Consider the following 20,691-nt stretch of genomic DNA (forward strand, 5'->3'; position numbering starts at 1 on the left):
ACACTAACCCTGTACCCTACCAAGTCAGACACTAACCCTGTACCCTACCCTGTACCCTACTGAGTCAGTCACTAACCCTGTACCCTACCGAGTCAGACACTAACCCTGTACCCTACTGACTCGAACACTAGCCCTGTACCCTACCGAGTCAGACACTAACCCTGTACCCTACCAAGTCAGGCACTAACCCTGTACCCTACTGAGTCAGACACTAACCCTGTACCCTACCAAGTCAGACACTAACCCTGTACCCTACCCTGTACCCTACCAAGTCAGACACTAACCCTGTACCCTACCCTGTGCCCTACCAAGTCAGACACTAACACTGTACCCTGTTCTCTACCAAGTCAGACACTAACCCTGTACCCTACCAAGTCAGACACTAACCCTTTACCCTACCAAGTCAGATACTAACCCTGTACCCTACCCTGTACCCTACCAAGTCAGACACTAACCCTGTACCCTACCAAGTCAGACACTAACCCTGTACCCTACCAAGTCAGACACTAACCCTGTACCCTACCCTGTACCCTACCAAGTCAGACACTAACCCTGTACCCTACCAAGTCAGACACTAACCCTGTACCCTACCAAGTCAGATACTAACCCTGTACCCTACCCTGTACCCTACCGAGTCAGACACTAACCCTGTGCCCTACCTTGCACTCTACCGAGTCAGACACTAACCCTGTACCCTACCTAGTCAGATACTAACCCTGTACCCTACCGAGTCAGATACTAACCCTGTGCCCTACCCTGTACCCTACCGAGTCAGACACTAACCCTGTGCCCTACCCTGTACTCTACCGAGTCAGACACTAGCCCTGTACCCTACCCTGTACCCTACCAAGTCAGACACTAACCCTGTACCCTACCGAGTCAGATACTAACCCTGTGCCCTAACATGTACCCTACCGAGTCAGACACTAACCCTGTACCCTACCCTGTACGCTACCAAGTCAGACACTAACCCTGTACCCTTCTGAGTCAGACACTAACCCTGTACCCTACCCTGTACTCTACCAAGTCAGACACTAACCCTGTACCCTTCTGAGTCAGACACTAACCCTGTACCCTACCCTGTACCCTACTGAGTCAGACACTAACCCTGTACCCTACCAAGTAAGACACTAACCCTGTACCCTACCCTGTAACCTACCAAGTCAGATACTAACCCTGTACCCTACCAAGTCAGACACTAACCCTGTGCCATACCCTGTACTCTACCGAGTCAGACACTAACCCTGTACCCTACCGAGTCAGATACTAACCCTGTGCCCTACGCTGTACCCCACCTAGTCAGACACTAACCCTGTACCCTACCCTGTTATCTACCAAGTCAGATACTAACCCTGTACCCTACCAAGACAGACACTAACCCTGTACCCTACCGAGTCAGACACTAACCCTGTACTCTACCCTGTACCCTACCGAGTCAGACACTAACCCTGTACCCTACCCTGTACCCTACTAAGTCAGATACTAACCCTGTACCCTACCCTGTACCCTACCGAGTCAGACACTAACCCTGTACCCTACCAAGTCAAACACTAACCCTGTACCCTACCAAGTCAGGCACTAACCCTGTACCCTACCAAGTCAGACACAAACCCTGTACCCTACCCTGTACCCTACCAAGTCAGGCACTAACCCTGTACCCTACCCTGTACCCTACCAAGTCAGACACTAACCCTGTACCCTACCAACTCAGACACTAACCCTGTACCCTACCAAGACAGACAATACCCTACCCTGTACTCTACCAAGTCAGACACTAACCCTGTACCCTACCAAGTCAGACACTAACCCTGTACCCTACCAAGTCAGATACTAACCCTGTACCCTACCCTGTACCCTACCGAGTCAGACACTAACCCTGTGCCCTACCTTGTACTCTACCGAGTCAGACACTAACCCTGTACCCTACCAAGTCAGATATTAACCCTGTACCCAACCGAGTCAGACACTAACCCTGTGCCCTACCCTGTACTCTACCGAGTCAGACACTAACCCTGTACCCTACCCTGTACCCTACCAAGTCAGACACTAACCCTGTACCCTACCGAGTCAGATACTAACCCTGTGCCCTACCCTGTACCCTACCGAGTCAGACACTAACCCTGTACCCTACCCTGTACGCTACCAAGTCAGATACTAACCCTGTACCCTACCAAGTCAGACACTAACCCTGTACCCTTCTGAGTCAGACACTAACCCTGTACTCTACCCTGTACCCTACCGAGTCAGACACTAACCCTGTACCCTACCAAGTCAGACACTAACCCTGTACCCTTCTGAGTCAGACACTAACCCTGTACCCTACCCTGTACCCTACCGAGTCAGACACTAACCCTGTACCCTACCAAGTCAGACACTAACCCTGTACCCTACCCTGTACCCTACTGAGTCAGTCACTAACCCTGTACCCTACCGAGTCAGACACTAACCCTGTACCCTACTGACTCGAACACTAGCCCTGTACCCTACCGAGTCAGACACTAACCCTGTACCCTACCAAGTCAGGCACTAACCCTGTACCCTACTGAGTCAGACACTAACCCTGTACCCTACCAAGTCAGACACTAACCCTGTACCCTACCCTGTACCCTACCAAGTCAGACACTAACCCTGTACCCTACCCTGTGCCCTACCAAGTCAGACACTAACACTGTACCCTGTTCTCTACCAAGTCAGACACTAACCCTGTACCCTACCAAGTCAGACACTAACCCTTTACCCTACCAAGTCAGATACTAACCATGTACCCTACCCTGTACCCTACCAAGTCAGACACTAACCCTGTACCCTACCAAGTCAGACACTAACCCTGTACCCTACCAAGTCAGACACTAACCCTGTACCCTACCCTGTACCCTACCAAGTCAGACACTAACCCTGTACCCTACCAAGTCAGACACTAACCCTGTACCCTACCAAGTCAGATACTAACCCTGTACCCTACCCTGTACCCTACCGAGTCAGACACTAACCCTGTGCCCTACCTTGTACTCTACCGAGTCAGACACTAACCCTGTACCCTACCTAGTCAGATACTAACCCTGTACCCTACCGAGTCAGATACTAACCCTGTGCCCTACCCTGTACCCTACCGAGTCAGACACTAACCCTGTGCCCTACCCTGTACTCTACCGAGTCAGACACTAGCCCTGTACCCTACCCTGTACCCTACCAAGTCAGACACTAACCCTGTACCCTACCGAGTCAGATACTAACCCTGTGCCCTAACATGTACCCTACCGAGTCAGACACTAACCCTGTACCCTACCCTGTACGCTACCAAGTCAGACACTAACCCTGTACCCTTCTGAGTCAGACACTAACCCTGTACCCTACCCTGTACTCTACCAAGTCAGACACTAACCCTGTACCCTTCTGAGTCAGACACTAACCCTGTACCCTACCCTGTACCCTACTGAGTCAGACACTAACCCTGTACCCTACCAAGTAAGACACTAACCCTGTACCCTACCCTGTAACCTACCAAGTCAGATACTAACCCTGTACCCTACCAAGTCAGACACTAACCCTGTGCCATACCCTGTACTCTACCGAGTCAGACACTAACCCTGTACCCTACCGAGTCAGATACTAACCCTGTGCCCTACGCTGTACCCCACCTAGTCAGACACTAACCCTGTACCCTACCCTGTTATCTACCAAGTCAGATACTAACCCTGTACCCTACCAAGACAGACACTAACCCTGTACCCTACCGAGTCAGACACTAACCCTGTACTCTACCCTGTACCCTACCGAGTCAGACACTAACCCTGTACCCTACCCTGTACCCTACTAAGTCAGATACTAACCCTGTACCCTACCCTGTACCCTACCGAGTCAGACACTAACCCTGTACCCTACCAAGTCAAACACTAACCCTGTACCCTACCAAGTCAGGCACTAACCCTGTACCCTACCAAGTCAGACACAAACCCTGTACCCTACCCTGTACCCTACCAAGTCAGGCACTAACCCTGTGCCCTACCAAGTCAGACACTAACCCTGTATCCTACCAAGTCAGACACTAACCCTGTACCCTACCAAGTCAGACACTAACCCTGTACTCTACCCTGTACCCTACCGAGTCAGACACTAACCCTGTACCCTACCGAGTCAGACACTAACCCTGTACCCTACCCTGTACCCTACCAAGTCAGACACTGACCCTGTACCCTACTGTGTGTGTGTTCATCTTTTTGTATCTCAAGAGGAGGATTGGTTGTTTCTAGTTGTGTTGAAACTGTCTGTCTGTGTGTTTCTCCAGGTTCTCCAGAACAGACAGGGATGGCTCAGCAGCAACAGACCATCATCAACCAGCAAGCCATCATACTGGTTTGTCTCATTATACTATACTGAACAAAAATATGTAAAGTGTTGGTCCCATGATTCATGATCTGAAACAAAAGATCCCAGAAATGTTCCATAACGCACAAACAGCTCCTTTCTCCCAAATGTTTAGCACAAATTCGTTTACATCCCTGTTAGTGAGCATTTCTCCATTGTCAAGATAATCCATCCAACTGACAGGTGTGTCATATCAAGAAGCTGATTAAACAGCATGAACATTACTCAGATGCACCTTGTGCTGGGAACAATAAAAGGCCACTCTAAAATGTGCAGTTTTGTCACACAACACAATGCCACAGATGTTTCAAGTTTTGAAGGAGCGTGCAATTGGCATGCTGATTGCAGGAATGTGCAACAGAGGTGTTGCCCAAAATGTGAATGTTCATTTCTCTACCATAAGCCACCTCCAACGACATTTCAGAGAATTGGTCAGTACGGCCAATCGCCCTCACAGCCGCTGTAACCACGCCAGCCCGCAACCTCCATATCCGACTTCTTCACCTGCGGGATTGTCTGAATAGGGGGAGGGGGGGTGCTGAGGAGTATTTCTGTCTGCGATAAAGCCCGTTTTCTGGGGAAAAACTCATTCTGATTGGCAGGACCTGGCTCCCAAGTGGGTGGGCCTATGCCCTTCCAGGTTTACCCATGGCTGTGCCCCTGCCCAAATCCACAGATTAGGGCCTAATGGATGTCTTTCAATTGACTGATTTCCTTCTATGAATCTTTGAAATTGTTGCATTTTATTTTAGTTCAGTATAAAAACTATCAATTCAAAATCAAATCAAATTTTATTTGTCACATGCGCCGAATACCAGGCTCTTACAGTGAAAGTATTTTTCTAAATTAAAATGAAGTAAAAATATTTTTTTTTATAAAAAGATAGATTTTATTTTTTAATAATTAGAAAATAACAAATAATGAATAATACAAAAATATATACATAAAAAAAATAATTATAATAATTAAGGAGCAATAATAATAAAATAACAGTAGCGAGGCTGTATGAAGGGGGTACAGTCAATGTGCGGGGGCACCGGTTAGTCGAGGTAACAAGGTAAAGTGACAATGCATGGAGAATAAACAGCAGCCGAATGCATTGTCCCTACTCTCCGAAGATGGAGGGTAGGGACAATGCAAATAGTCCATTTGTTATCTGTTCAGGAGTCTTATGGAGTAGAAGCTGTTAAGAAGCCTCTTGGTCGCTCCGGTACAGATTGCCGTGCGGCATCAGAGAGAACAGTCTATGACTAGGGTGGCTGGAGCCCTTGGCAATTTTTAGGGCCTTCCTCTGACACCGCTGGGTATAGAGGTCCTGGATGGCACGAAGCTTGGCCCCAGGGATGTACTGGGCCGTACGCACTACCCTCTGTAGTGCCTTGCGGTCGGAGGCCGAGCAGTTGCCATACCAGGTGGTGATGCTCTCAATGGTGCAGCTGTAGAACTTTTTGAGGATCTGAGGACCCATGCCAAATCTTTTTAGTCTCCTGAGGGGAATAGGCTTTTTGAGGATCTGAGGACCAAATCTTTTCAGTCTCCTGGGGGGAATAGGCTTTGTGAGGATCTGAGGACCCATGCCAAATCTTTTCAGTCTCTTGAGGGGAATAGGCTTTGTAAGGATCTGAGGACCAAATCTTTTCAGTCTCCTGAGGGGAATAGGCTTTTTGAGGATCTGAGGACCCATGCTGAATCTTTTCAGTCTCCTGAGGGGAAAAGGCGTTTTGAGGATCTGAGGACCAAATCTTTTCAGTCTCCTGAGGGGAATAGGCTTTGTCGTGCCCTTTCACCACTGTCTTGATGTGTTTGGAACATGTTAGTTTTTTGGACACCAAGGAACTTATAGCTCTCCATCTGCTCCACTACATACAGCCCCGTCGATGAGAATGGGGACGTGCTCAGTCCTCCTTTTCCTGTAGTCCACAATCATCTCCTTTGTCTTGATCACGTCGAGGGAGAGGTTTCTATCCTGGCACCACACGGTCAGGTCTCTGACCTCCTCCCTATAGGCTGTCTCATCGTTGTCGGTGATCAGGCCTACCACTGTTGTGGCATCGGCAAACTTAATGATGGTGTTGGAGTCGTGCCTGGCCGTGCAGTCATGAGTGAACAGGGAGTACAGGAGGGGACTGAGCACGCACCACTGAGGGACTCCTGTGTTGAGGATCATTGTGGCTGATGTGTTGTTACCTACCCTTACCACATGGGGGAGGCCCGTCAGGAAGTCCAGGATCCAGTTGCAGAGGGAGGTGTTTAGTCCCAGGGTCTTTAGCTTAGTGATGAGCTTTGAGACACTATGGTGTTGAACGCTGAGCTGTAGTCAATGAATAGCATTCACACATAGGTGTTCGTTTTGTCCAGGTGGGAAAGGGCAGTGTGGAGTGCAAAAGAGATTGCATCATCTCTGGATCTGTTGGGGTGGTATGCAAATTGGAGTGGGTCTAGGATTTCTGGGATAATGGTGTTGATGTGAGCCATGACCTGCCTTTCTAAGCACTTCATGGCTACAGACATGAGTGCTATGGGTCGTTAGTCATTTAGGCAGGTTACCTTGGTGTTCTTGGGCACAGGGACTATGGTGGTCTGTTTAAAACATGTTGTTGTTACAGACTCGGTCAGGGACAGGTTATAAATGTCATTGAAGACATTGGTCAGTGCATGCTCGGAGTACACGTCCTGGTAATCCGTCTGGCCTTGCGGCCTTGTGAATGTTGACCTGTTTCACGGTCTCACTCACATCGGCTACGGAGAGCGTGAGATCACATAGTCATCCAGAAGAGCTGATGCTCTCATGCATGCTTCAAGCATTTCGCTACACTCGCATTAACATCTGCTAACCATGTGTATGTGACAAATAAAATTTGATTTGATTTGATTTGTGTTGATTGCCTCGAAGCGAGCATAGAAGTTATTTATCTCATCTGGTAGGCTCGTGTCACTGGGCAGCTCTTGGCTGTGCTTCCCTTTGTAGTCCGTAAAAGTTTGCAAGCCCTGTCACATCCGACGAGTGTCGGATCCGGTATTGTACGATTCAGTTTATGTACTATAAGCTGCTATAATCATACTGTAATCTACTATAATGCTCGGTAGTAATGATATAATACTTCCATAATACTACTGTAATACTACTATAATACTGCTATAATAGTGTAATACTACTATAAACCTGCTACAGTACTTCTATAATACTAATGTAATACTACTATAATACTGTAATCCTACTGTAATCCTACTGTAATACTGCTACAGTACTTCTATAATACTACTGTAATACTACTATAATACTGCTATAATACTGTAATACTACTGTAATCCTACTGTAATACTGCTATAATACTGTAATACTACTGTAATTCTACTATAATACTGCTATAATACTGTAATCCTACTGTAATACTACTATGTTCCTATTTTTCAGGCCCAGCAGATGACCATGCAGGCCATGGCTATAATACTGTAATCCTACTGTAAAACTACCGTGTTCCTGTTTTTTCAGGCCCAGCAGATGACCATGCAGGCCATGGCTATAATAATGTAATCCTACTGTAATACTACTGTAATACTGTAATACTACTGTAATACTACTGTGTTCCTGTTTTTTCAGGCCCAGCAGATGACCATGCAGGCCATGGCTTTCCAGCAGCAGATGTTGTCTTCCTTCCCCCTCGCCCCCCAGGCCCCTCCCACACAACCAAGCCCCCGCACCTCCAGCCATGTGAGGACACACACTGACACACACACACACACACACACACACACACACACACATTTTAAATACTTAAGTTGAATCAAATTACAAATTAAAATACAAGAAGGATTCAAACATTTCAAAGGTCTTTGTCTGAAACAGAGCAGCACCTCCTCCATACAGCTAGACTGACCATACCAGCTGAAACAGAGCAGTACCTCCTCCTCCATACAGCTAGACTGACCATACCAGCTGAAACAGAGCAGTACCTTCTCCTCCATACAGCTAGACTGACCATACCAGCTGAAACAGAGCAGTACCTTCTCCTCCATACAGCTAGACTGACCATACCAGCTGAAACAGAGCAGTACCTTCTCCTCCATACAGCTAGACTGACCATACCAGCTGAAACAGAGCAGTACCTTCTCCTCCAGACAGCTAGACTGACCATACCAGCTGAAACAGAGCAGTACCTTCTCCTCCATACAGCTAGACTGACCATACCAGCTGAAACAGAGCAGTACCTTCTCCTCCATACAGCTAGACTGACCATACCAGCTGAAACAGAGCAGTACCTTCTCCTCCATACAGCTAGACTGACCATACCAGCTGAAACAGAGCAGTACCTTCTCCTCCATACAGCTAGACTGACCATACCAGCTGAAACAGAGCAGTACCTTCTCCTCCATACAGCTAGACTGACCATACCAGCTGAAACAGAGCAGTACCTTCTCCTCCATACAGCTAGACTGACCATACCAGCTGAAACAGAGCAGTACCTTCTCCTCCATACAGCTAGACTGACCATACCAGCTGAAACAGAGCAGTACCTCCTCCTCCATACAGCTAGACTGACCATACCAGCTAAAACAGAGCAGTACCTTCTCCTCCATACAGCTAGACTGACCATACCAGCTGAAACAGAGCAGTACCTTCTCCTCCATACAGCTAGACTGACCATACCAGCTGAAACAGAGCAGTACCTTCTCCTCCATACAGCTAGACTGACCATACCAGCTGAAACAGAGCAGTACCTTCTCCTCCATACAGCTAGACTGACCATACCAGCTGAAACAGAGCAGTACCTCCTCCTCCATACAGCTAGACTGACCATACCAGCTGAAACAGAGCAGTACCTTCTCCTCCATACAGCTAGACTGACCATACCAGCTGAAACAGAGCAGTACCTCCTCCATACAGCTAGACTGACCATACCAGCTGAAACAGAGCAGTACCTTCTCCTCCATACAGCTAGACTGACCATACCAGCTGAAACAGAGCAGTACCTTCTCCTCCATACAGCTAGACTGACCATACCAGCTGAAACAGAGCAGTACCTCCTCCATACAGCTAGACTGACCTTAACAGCTGAAACAGAGCAGTACCTCCTCCATACAGCTAGACTGACCATACCAGCTGAAACAGAGCAGTACCTTCTCCTCCATACAGCTAGACTGACCATACCAGCTGAAACAGAGCAGTACCTTCTCCTCCATACAGCTAGACTGACCATACCAGCTGAAACAGAGCAGTACCTTCTCCTCCATACAGCTAGACTGACCATACCAGCTGAAACAGAGCAGTACCTTCTCCTCCATACAGCTAGACTGACCATACCAGCTGAAACAGAGCAGTACCTTCTCCTCCATACAGCTAGACTGACCATACCAGCTGAAACAGAGCAGTACCTTCTCCTCCATACAGCTAGACTGACCATACCAGCTGAAACAGAGCAGTACCTTCTCCTCCATACAGCTAGACTGACCATACCAGCTGAAACAGAGCAGTACCTTCTCCTCCATACAGCTAGACTGACCATACCAGCTGAAACAGAGCAGTACCTTCTCCTCCATACAGCTAGACTGACCATACCAGCTGAAACAGAGCAGTACCTCCTCCTCCATACAGCTAGACTGACCATACCAGCTGAAACAGAGCAGTACCTCCTCCATACAGCTAGACTGACCATACCAGCTGAAACAGAGCAGTACCTTCTCCATACAGCTAGACTGACCATACCAGCTGAAACAGAGCAGTACCTTCTCCATACAGCTAGACTGACCATAACAGCTGAAACAGAGCAGTACCTTCTCCATACAGCTAGACTGACCATACCAGCTGAAACAGAGCAGTACCTCCTCCATACAGCTAGACTGACCATACCAGCTGAAACAGAGCAGTACCTTCTCCATACAGCTAGACTGACCATACCAGCTGAAACAGAGCAGTACCTTCTCCATACAGCTAGACTGACCATACCAGCTGAAACAGAGCAGTACCTTCTCCTCCATACAGCTAGACTGACCATACCAGCTGAAACAGAGCAGTACCTTCTCCTCCATACAGCTAGACTGACCATACCAGCTGAAACAGAGCAGTACCTTCTCCTCCATACAGCTAGACTGACCATACCAGCTGAAACAGAGCAGTACCTTCTCCTCCATACAGCTAGACTGACCATACCAGCTGAAACAGAGCAGTACCTTCTCCTCCATACAGCTAGACTGACCATACCAGCTGAAACAGAGCAGTACCTCCTCCTCCATACAGCTAGACTGACCATACCAGCTGAAACAGAGCAGTACCTTCTCCATACAGCTAGACTGACCATACCAGCTGAAACAGAGCAGTACCTTCTCCTCCATACAGCTAGACTGACCATACCAGCTGAAACAGAGCAGTACCTTCTCCATACAGCTAGACTGACCATACCAGCTGAAACAGAGCAGTACCTTCTCCATACAGCTAGACTGACCATACCAGCTGAAACAGAGCAGTACCTTCTCCATACAGCTAGACTGACCATACCAGCTGAAACAGAGCAGTACCTTCTCCATACAGCTAGACTGACCATACCAGCTGAAACAGAGCAGTACCTTCTCCATACAGCTAGACTGACCATACCAGCTGAAACAGAGCAGTACCTTCTCCATACAGCTAGACTGACCATACCAGCTGAAACAGAGCAGTACCTTCTCCTCCATACAGCTAGACTGACCATACCAGCTGAAACAGAGCAGTACCTTCTCCTCCATACAGCTAGACTGACCATACCAGCTGAAACAGAGCAGTACCTTCTCCTCCATACAGCTAGACTGACCATACCAGCTGAAACAGAGCAGTACCTTCTCCTCCATACAGCTAGACTGACCATACCAGCTGAAACAGAGCAGTACCTTCTCCTCCATACAGCTAGACTGACCATACCAGCTGAAACAGAGCAGTACCTTCTCCTCCATACAGCTAGACTGACCATACCAGCTGAAACAGAGCAGTACCTTCTCCTCCATTCAGCTAGACTGACCATACCAGCTGAAACAGAGCAGTACCTCCTCCTCCATACAGCTAGACTGACCATACCAGCTGAAACAGAGCAGTACCTTCTCCTCCATACAGCTAGACTGACCATACCAGCTGAAACAGAGCAGTACCTTCTCCTCCATTCAGCTAGACTGACCATACCAGCTGAAACAGAGCAGTACCTCCTCCTCCATACAGCTAGACTGACCATACCAGCTGAAACAGAGCAGTACCTTCTCCTCCATACAGCTAGACTGACCATACCAGCTGAAACAGAGCAGTACCTTCTCCTCCATTCAGCTAGACTGACCATACCAGCTGAAACAGAGCAGTACCTTCTCCTCCATACAGCTAGACTGACCATACCAGCTGAAACAGAGCAGTACCTTCTCCTCCATACAGCTAGACTGACCATACCAGCTGAAACAGAGCAGTACCTCCTCCATACAGCTAGACTGACCATACCAGCTGAAACAGAGCAGTACCTCCTCCATACAGCTAGACTGACCATACCAGCTGAAACAGAGCAGTACCTCCTCCATACAGCTAGACTGACCTTAACAGCTGAAACAGAGCAGTACCTCCTCCATACAGCTAGACTGACCATACCAGCTGAAACAGAGCAGTACCTCCTCCATACAGCTAGACTGACCATACCAGCTGAAACAGAGCAGTACCTTCTCCATACAGCTAGACTGACCATACCAGCTGAAACAGAGCAGTACCTCCTCCATACAGCTAGACTGACCTTAACAGCTGAAACAGAGCAGTACCTCCTCCATACAGCTAGACTGACCATACCAGCTGAAACAGAGCAGTACCTCCTCCATACAGCTAGACTGACCATACCAGCTGAAACAGAGCAGTACCTCCTCCATACAGCTAGACTGACCATACCAGCTGAAACAGAGCAGTACCTTCTCCATACAGCTAGACTGACCATACCAGCTGAAACAGAGCAGTACCTCCTCCATACAGCTAGACTGACCATACCAGCTGAAACAGAGCAGTACCTCCTCCTCCATACAGCTAGACTGACCATACCAGCTGAAACAGAGCAGTACCTCCTCCTCCATACAGCTAGACTGACCATACCAGCTGAAACAGAGCAGTACCTCCTCCTCCATACAGCTAGACTGACCATACCAGCTGAAACAGAGCAGTACCTCCTCCTCCATACAGCTAGACTGACTATACCAGCTGAAACAGAGCAGTACCTCCTCCATACAGCTAGACTGACCATACCAGCTGAAACAGAGCAGTACCTCCTCCTCCATACAGCTAGACTGACCATACCAGCTGAAACAGAGCAGTACCTCCTCCTCCATACAGCTAGACTGACCATACCAGCTGAAACAGAGCAGTACCTCCTCCTCCATACAGCTAGACTGACCATACCAGCTGAAACAGAGCAGTACCTTCTCCTCCATACAGCTAGACTGACCATACCAGCTGAAACAGAGCAGTACCTTCTCCTCCATACAGCTAGACTGACCATACCAGCTGAAACAGAGCAGTGCCTTCTCCATACAGCTAGACTGACCATACCAGCTGAAACAGAGCAGTACCTCCTCCATACAGCTAGACTGACCATACCAGCTGAAACAGAGCAGTACCTCCTCCATACAGCTAGACTGACCATACCAGCTGAAACAGAGCAGTACCTCCTCCTCCATACAGCTAGACTGACCATACCAGCTGAAACAGAGCAGCACCTTCTTCTCCATACAGCTAGACTGACCATACCAGCTGAAACAGAGCAGTACCTCCTCCATACAGCTAGACTGACCATACCAGCTGAAACAGAGCAGTACCTCCTCCTCCATACAGCTAGACTGACCATACCAGCTGAAACAGAGCAGTACCTTCTCCTCCATACAGCTAGACTGACCATACCAGCTGAAACAGAGCAGTACCTTCTCCTCCATACAGCTAGACTGACCATACCAGCTGAAACAGAGCAGTACCTCCTCCATACAGCCAGACTGACCATACCAGCTGAAACAGAGCAGTACCTCCTCCTCCATACAGCTAGACTGACCATACCAGCTGAAACAGAGCAGTACCTCCTCCTCCATACAGCTAGACTGACCATACCAGCTGAAACAGAGCAGTACCTCCTCCTCCATACAGCTAGACTGACCATACCAGCTGAAACAGAGCAGTACCTCCTCCTCCATACAGCTAGACTGACCATACCAGCTGAAACAGAGCAGTACCTCCTCCATACAGCTAGACTGACCATACCAGCTGAAACAGAGCAGTACCTTCTCCTCCATACAGCTAGACTGACCATAACAGCTGAAACAGAGCAGTACCTTCTCCTCCATACAGCTAGACTGACCATACCAGCTGAAACAGAGCAGTACCTCCTCCTCCATACAGCTAGACTGACCATACCAGCTGAAACAGAGCAGTACCTCCTCCATACAGCTAGACTGACCATACCAGCTGAAACAGAGCAGTACCTTCTCCTCCATACAGCTAGACTGACCATAACAGCTGAAACAGAGCAGTACCTTCTCCTCCATACAGCTAGACTGACCATACCAGCTGAAACAGAGCAGTACCTCCTCCTCCATACAGCTAGACTGACCATACCAGCTGAAACAGAGCAGTACCTTCTCCTCCATACAGCTAGACTGACCATACCAGCTGAAACAGAGCAGTACCTTCTCCATACAGCTAGACTGACCATACCAGCTGAAACAGAGCAGTACCTTCTCCTCCATACAGCTAGACTGACCATACCAGCTGAAACAGAGCAGTACCTTCTCCTCCATACAGCTAGACTGACCATACCAGCTGAAACAGAGCAGTACCTCCTCCTCCATACAGCTAGACTGACCATACCAGCTGAAACAGAGCAGTACCTTCTCCTCCATACAGCTAGACTGACCATACCAGCTGAAACAGAGCAGTACCTTCTCCTCCATACAGCTAGACTGACCATAACAGCTGAAACAGAGCAGTACCTTCTCCTCCATACAGCTAGACTGACCATACCAGCTGAAACAGAGCAGTACCTTCTCCTCCATACAGCTAGACTGACCATACCAGCTGAAACAGAGCAGTACCTTCTCCTCCATACAGCTAGACTGACCATACCAGCTGAAACAGAGCAGTACCTTCTCCTCCATACAGCTAGACTGACCATACCAGCTGAAACAGAGCAGTACCTTCTCCTCCATACAGCTAGACTGACCATACCAGCTGAAACAGAGCAGTACCTTCTCCTCCATACAGCTAGACTGACCATACCAGCTGAAACAGAGCAGTACCTTCTCCTCCATACAGCTAGACTGACCATACCAGCTGAAACAGAGCAGTACCTTCTCCTCCATACAGCTAGACTGACCATACCAGCTGAAACAGAGCAGTACCTTCTCCTCCATACAGCTAGACTGACCATACCAGCTGAAACAGAGCAGTACCTTCTCCTCCATACAGCTAGACTGACCATACCAGCTGAAACAGAGCAGTACCTTCTCCTCCATACAGCTAGACTGACCATACCAGCTGAAACAGAGCAGTACCTTATCCTCCATACAGCTAGACTGACCATACCAGCTGAAACAGAGCAGTACCTTCTCCTCCATACAGCTAGACTGACCATACCAGCTGAAACAGAGCAGTACCTCCTCCATACAGCTAGACTGACCATACCAGCTGAAACAGAGCAGTACCTTCTCCATACAGCTAGACTGACCATAACAGCTGAAACAGAGCAGTACCTTCTCCTCCATACAGCTAGACTGACCATACCAGCTGAAACAGAGCAGTACCTTCTCTATACAGCTAGACTGACCATACCAGCTGAAACAGAGCAGTACCTCCTCCATACAGCTAGACTGACCATACCAGCTGAAACAGAGCAGTACCTTCTCCATACAGCTAGACTGACCATACCAGCTGAAACAGAGCAGTACCTTCTCCATACAGCTAGACTGACCATACCAGCTGAAACAGAGCAGTACCTCCTCCATACAGCTAGACTGACCATACCAGCTGAAACAGAGCAGTACCTTCTCCTCCATACAGCTAGACTGACCATAACAGCTGAAACAGAGCAGTACCTTCTCCTCCATACAGCTAGACTGACCATACCAGCTGAAACAGAGCAGTACCTCCTCCTCCATACAGCTAGACTGACCATACCAGCTGAAACAGAGCAGTACCTTCTCCTCCATACAGCTAGACTGACCATAACAGCTGAAACAGAGCAGTACCTTCTCCATACAGCTAGACTGACCATACCAGCTGAAACAGAGCAGTACCTTCTCCATACAGCTAGACTGACCATACCAGCTGAAACAGAGCAGTACCTTCTCCATACAGCTAGACTGACTATACCAGCTGAAACAGAGCAGTACCTTCTCCTCCATACAGCTAGACTGACCATACCAGCTGAAACAGAGCAGTACCTTCTCCTCCATACAGCTAGACTGACCATAACAGCTGAAACAGAGCAGTACCTTCTCCTCCATACAGCTAGACTGACCATACCAGCTGAAACAGAGCAGTACCTTCTCCTCCATACAGCTAGACTGACCATACCAGCTGAAACAGAGCAGTACCTTCTCCATACAGCTAGACTGACCATACCAGCTGAAACAGAGCAGTACCTTCTCCTCCATACAGCTAGACTGACCATAACAGCTGAAACAGAGCAGTACCTTCTCCTCCATACAGCTAGACTGACCATACCAGCTGAAACAGAGCAGTACCTTCTCCTCCATTCAGCTAGACTGACCATACCAGCTGAAACAGAGCAGTACCTTCTCCTCCATACAGCTAGACTGACCATACCAGCTGAAACAGAGCAGTACCTCCTCCTCCATACAGCTAGACTGACCATACCAGCTGAAACAGAGCAGTACCTTCTCCTCCATACAGCTAGACTGACCATACCAGCTGAAACAGAGCAGTACCTCCTCCATTCAGCTAGACTGACCATAACAGCTGAAACAGAGCAGTACCTTCTCCTCCATACATCTAGACTGACCATAACAGCTGAAACAGAGCAGTACCTTCTCCATACAGCTAGACTGACCATACCAGCTGAAACAGAGCAGTACCTTCTCCTCCATTCAGCTAGACTGACCATACCAGCTGAAACAGAGCAGTACCTTCTCCTCCATACAGCTAGACTGACCATACCAGCTGAAACAGAGCAGTACCTCCTCCTCCATACAGCTAGACTGACCATACCAGCTGAAACAGAGCAGTACCTTCTCCATACAGCTAGACTGACCATACCAGCTGAAACAGAGCAGTACCTTCTCCAGACAGCTAGACTGACCATACCAGCTGAAACAGAGCAGTACCTTCTCCTCCATACAGCTAGACTGACCATACCAGCTGAAACAGAGCAGTACCTTCTCCTCCATACAGCTAGACTGACCATACCAGCTGAAACAGAGCAGTACCTTCTCCTCCATACAGCTAGACTGACCATACCAGCTGAAACAGAGCAGTACCTCCTCCTCCATACAGCTAGACTGACCATAACAGCTGAAACAGAGCAGTACCTCCTCCATACAGCTAGACTGACCATACCAGCTGAAACAGAGCAGTACCTCCTCCATACAGCTAGACTGACCATAACAGCTGAAACAGAGCAGTACCTTCTCCTCCATTCAGCTAGACTGACCATACCAGCTGAAACAGAGCAGTACCTTCTCCTCCATACAGCTAGACTGACCATACCAGCTGAAACAGAGCAGTACCTTCTCCATACAGCTAGACTGACCATACCAGCTGAAACAGAGCAGTACCTCCTCCTCCATACAGCTAGACTGACCATACCAGCTGAAACAGAGCAGTACCTTCTCCATACAGCTAGACTGACCATACCAGCTGAAACAGAGCAGTGCCTTCTCCTCCATACAGCTAGACTGACCATACCAGCTGAAACAGAGCAGTACCTTCTCCAGACAGCTAGACTGACCATACCAGCTGAAACAGAGCAGTACCTTCTCCAGACAGCTAGACTGACCATACCAGCTGAAACAGAGCAGTACCTTCTCCATACAGCTAGACTGACCATACCAGCTGAAACAGAGCAGTGCCTTCTCCTCCATACAGCTAGACTGACCATACCAGCTGAAACAGAGCAGTACCTTCTCCTCCATACAGCTAGACTGACCGTAACAGCTGAAACAGAGCAGTACCTTCTCCAGACAGCTAGACTGACCATACCAGCTGAAACAGAGCAGTACCTTCTCCAGACAGCTAGACTGACCATACCAGCTGAAACAGAGCAGTGCCTTCGGAAAGTATTCAGACCCCTTGACTTTTTCCACATTTTGTTACTTTACATCCTTATTCTGAAATGTATTAAATAATTTCCCCCTCATCAATCTACACACAATATCCCATAATGACATCACAATACCCCATAATGACATCACAATACCCCATAATGAAGTCACAGTACCCCATAATGACATCACAGTACCCCATAATGACAAAGCAAAAACACTTTTTTTAGAAATGTTTGCTAATAAAAAATACAAAATAAACTGAAATATCACATTTACATAAGTTTTCAGACCCTTTACTCAGTACTTTCTTGAAGCACCTTTGGCAGCGATTACATCCTAGAGTATGATGCTACAAGTGGACTCCAATAAATTTGTAGAAACATCTCAAGGTTGATCAATGGAAACAGGATGCACCTGAGCTCAATTTCGAGTCTCATAACAATGGGTCTGAATATTTCTGTTTTTTATTTTTAATACATTTGCAAAAAATGTCTAAAAACCTGTTTTCACTTTATCAACATGGGGTGTTGTGTGTATGTTGATGAAGATTTGTTTGTATTTAATAAGACTGTAACGTAACAAAATGTGGAAAAAGTCAAGGGATCTGAATGCTTTCAGAAAGCCCTGAACGTGGTCGAGATGCCAAATATCAGTGCTGCCAACTTACACTTATAGCCAATGCTGTCTGAGACCCACACAGCTCACCACTAGGTAAAGCTCCGCCTTATATCCGCTCACTGGTCACCATAACAACACCCACCCGTAGCAAGCGCTCCAGCAGGTTTATCTCACTGGTCACCATAACAACACCCACCCGTAGCACGCGCTCCAGCAGGTTTATCTCACTGGTCACCATAACAACACCCACCCGTAGCACGCGCTCCAGCAGGTTTATCTCACTGGTCACCATAACAACACCCACCCGTAGCACACGCTCCAGCAGGTTTATCTCAAGTAGCACGCGCTCCAGCAGGTTTATCTCACTGGTCACCATAACAACACCCATCCGTAGCACGCGCTCCAGCAGGTTTATCTCACTGGTCACCATAACAACACCCACCCGTAGCACGCGCTCCAGCAGGTTTATCTCACTGGTCACCATAACAACACCCATCCGTAGCACGCGCTCCAGCAGGTTTATCTCACTGGTCACCATAACAACACCCACCCGTAGCACGCGCTCCAGCAGGTTTATCTCACTGGTCACCATAACAACACCCATCCGTAGCACGCGCTCCAGCAGGTGTATCTCACTGGTCACGATAACAACACCCACCCGTAGCACGTGCTCCAGCAGGTTTATCTCACTGGTCACCATAACAACACCCATCCGTAGCACGCGCTCCAGCAGGTTTATCTCACTGGTCACCATAACAACACCCACCCGTAGCACGCGCTCCAGCAGGTTTATCTCACTGGTCACCATAACAACACCCACCCGTAGCACGCGCTCCAGCAGGTTTATCTCACTGGTCACCATAACAACACCCACCCGTAGCACGCGCTCCAGCAGGTTTATCTCACTGGTCACCATAACAACACCCACCCGTAGCACGCGCTCCAGCAGGTTTATCTCACTGGTCACCATAACAACACCCATCCGTAGCACGCGCTCCAGCAGGTTTATCTCACTGGTCACCATAACAACACCCACCCGTAGCACGCGCTCCAGCAGGTTTATCTCACTGGTCACCATAACAACACCCATCCGTAGCACGCGCTCCAGCAGGTGTATCTCACTGGTCACGATAACAACACCCACCCGTAGCACGCGCTCCAGCAGGTTTATCTCACTGGTCACCATAACAACACCCACCCGTAGCACGCGCTCCAGCAGGTTTATCTCACTGGTCACCATAACAACACCCACCCGTAGCACGCGCTCCAGCAGGTTTATCTCACTGGTCACCATAACAACACCCACCCGTAGCACGCGCTCCAGCAGGTTTATCTCACTGGTCACCATAACAACACCCATCCGTAGCACGCGCTCCAGCAGGTTTATCTCACTGGTCACCATAACAACACCCACCCGTAGCACGCGCTCCAGCAGGTTTATCTCACTGGTCACCATAACAACACCCACCCGTAGCACGCGCTCCAGCAGGTTTATCTCACTGGTCACCATAACAACACCCACCCGTAGCACGCGCTCCAGCAGGTTTATCTCACTGGTCACCATAACAACACCCATCCGTAGCACGCGCTCCAGCAGGTTTATCTCACTGGTCACCATAACAACACCCACCCGTAGCACGCGCTCCAGCAGGTTTATCTCACTGGTCACCATAACAACACCCATCCGTAGCACGCGCTCCAGCAGGTTTATCTCACTGGTCACCATAACAACACCCACCCGTAGCACGCGCTCCAGCAGGTTTATCTCACTGGTCAGCATAACAACACCCACCCGTAGCACGCGCTCCAGCAGGTTTATCTCACTGGTCACCATAACAACACCCATCCGTAGCACGCGCTCCAGCAGGTTTATCTCACTGGTCACCATAACAACACCCACCCGTAGCACGCGCTCCAGCAGGTTTATCTCACTGGTCACCATAACAACACCCATCCGTAGCACGCGCTCCAGCAGGTTTATCTCACTGGTCATCCCCAAAGCCAACACCTCCTTTGGCCGCCTTTTCTTCCAGTTCTCTGCTGCCAATGACTGGAACGAATTGCAAAAATCACTGAAGTTGGAGACTTATATCTCCCTCACTAACTTTAAGCATCAGCTAACTGAGCAGCTTACCGACCGCTGCAGCTGTACACAGCCCATCTGTAAATAGCCCATCCAACCAACTACCTACCTCATCCCCATATTTGTTTTTATTTTTTTGCTCTTTTGCACACCAGTATCTCTACTTGCACATCGTCATCTGCACATCTATCACTCCAGTATTAATGCTAAATTGTAATTATTTCGCCTCTATGGCCTATTTATTGCCTTACCTCCCTAATCTTACCTCATTTGCACACACTGTATATAGACTTTTCTATTGTGTTATTGATTGTACGTTTGTTTATTCCATGTGTAACTCTGTGTTGTTTGTGTCACACTGCTTTGCTTTATGT

General features: G+C 48.5%; 1 protein-coding gene across 1 annotated transcript in view; it reads left to right on the forward strand.

The window, feature by feature from the left end:
- Positions 1–20,691, forward strand: part of LOC139422612 (unconventional myosin-XV-like) — a 188,449-nt gene that overhangs the window by 118,841 nt on the left and 48,917 nt on the right. The window contains exons 36-37 of the mRNA XM_071173758.1: positions 4,286–4,353; positions 7,967–8,077. Of these exons, the coding sequence (XP_071029859.1) occupies positions 4,286–4,353; positions 7,967–8,077 (179 nt within the window). The remainder of the gene's footprint in view (positions 1–4,285; positions 4,354–7,966; positions 8,078–20,691) is intronic.

This window comes from Oncorhynchus clarkii, chromosome 12 (genome assembly GCF_045791955.1).
Source record: "Oncorhynchus clarkii lewisi isolate Uvic-CL-2024 chromosome 12, UVic_Ocla_1.0, whole genome shotgun sequence".
Taxonomy (NCBI): domain Eukaryota; kingdom Metazoa; phylum Chordata; class Actinopteri; order Salmoniformes; family Salmonidae; genus Oncorhynchus; species Oncorhynchus clarkii.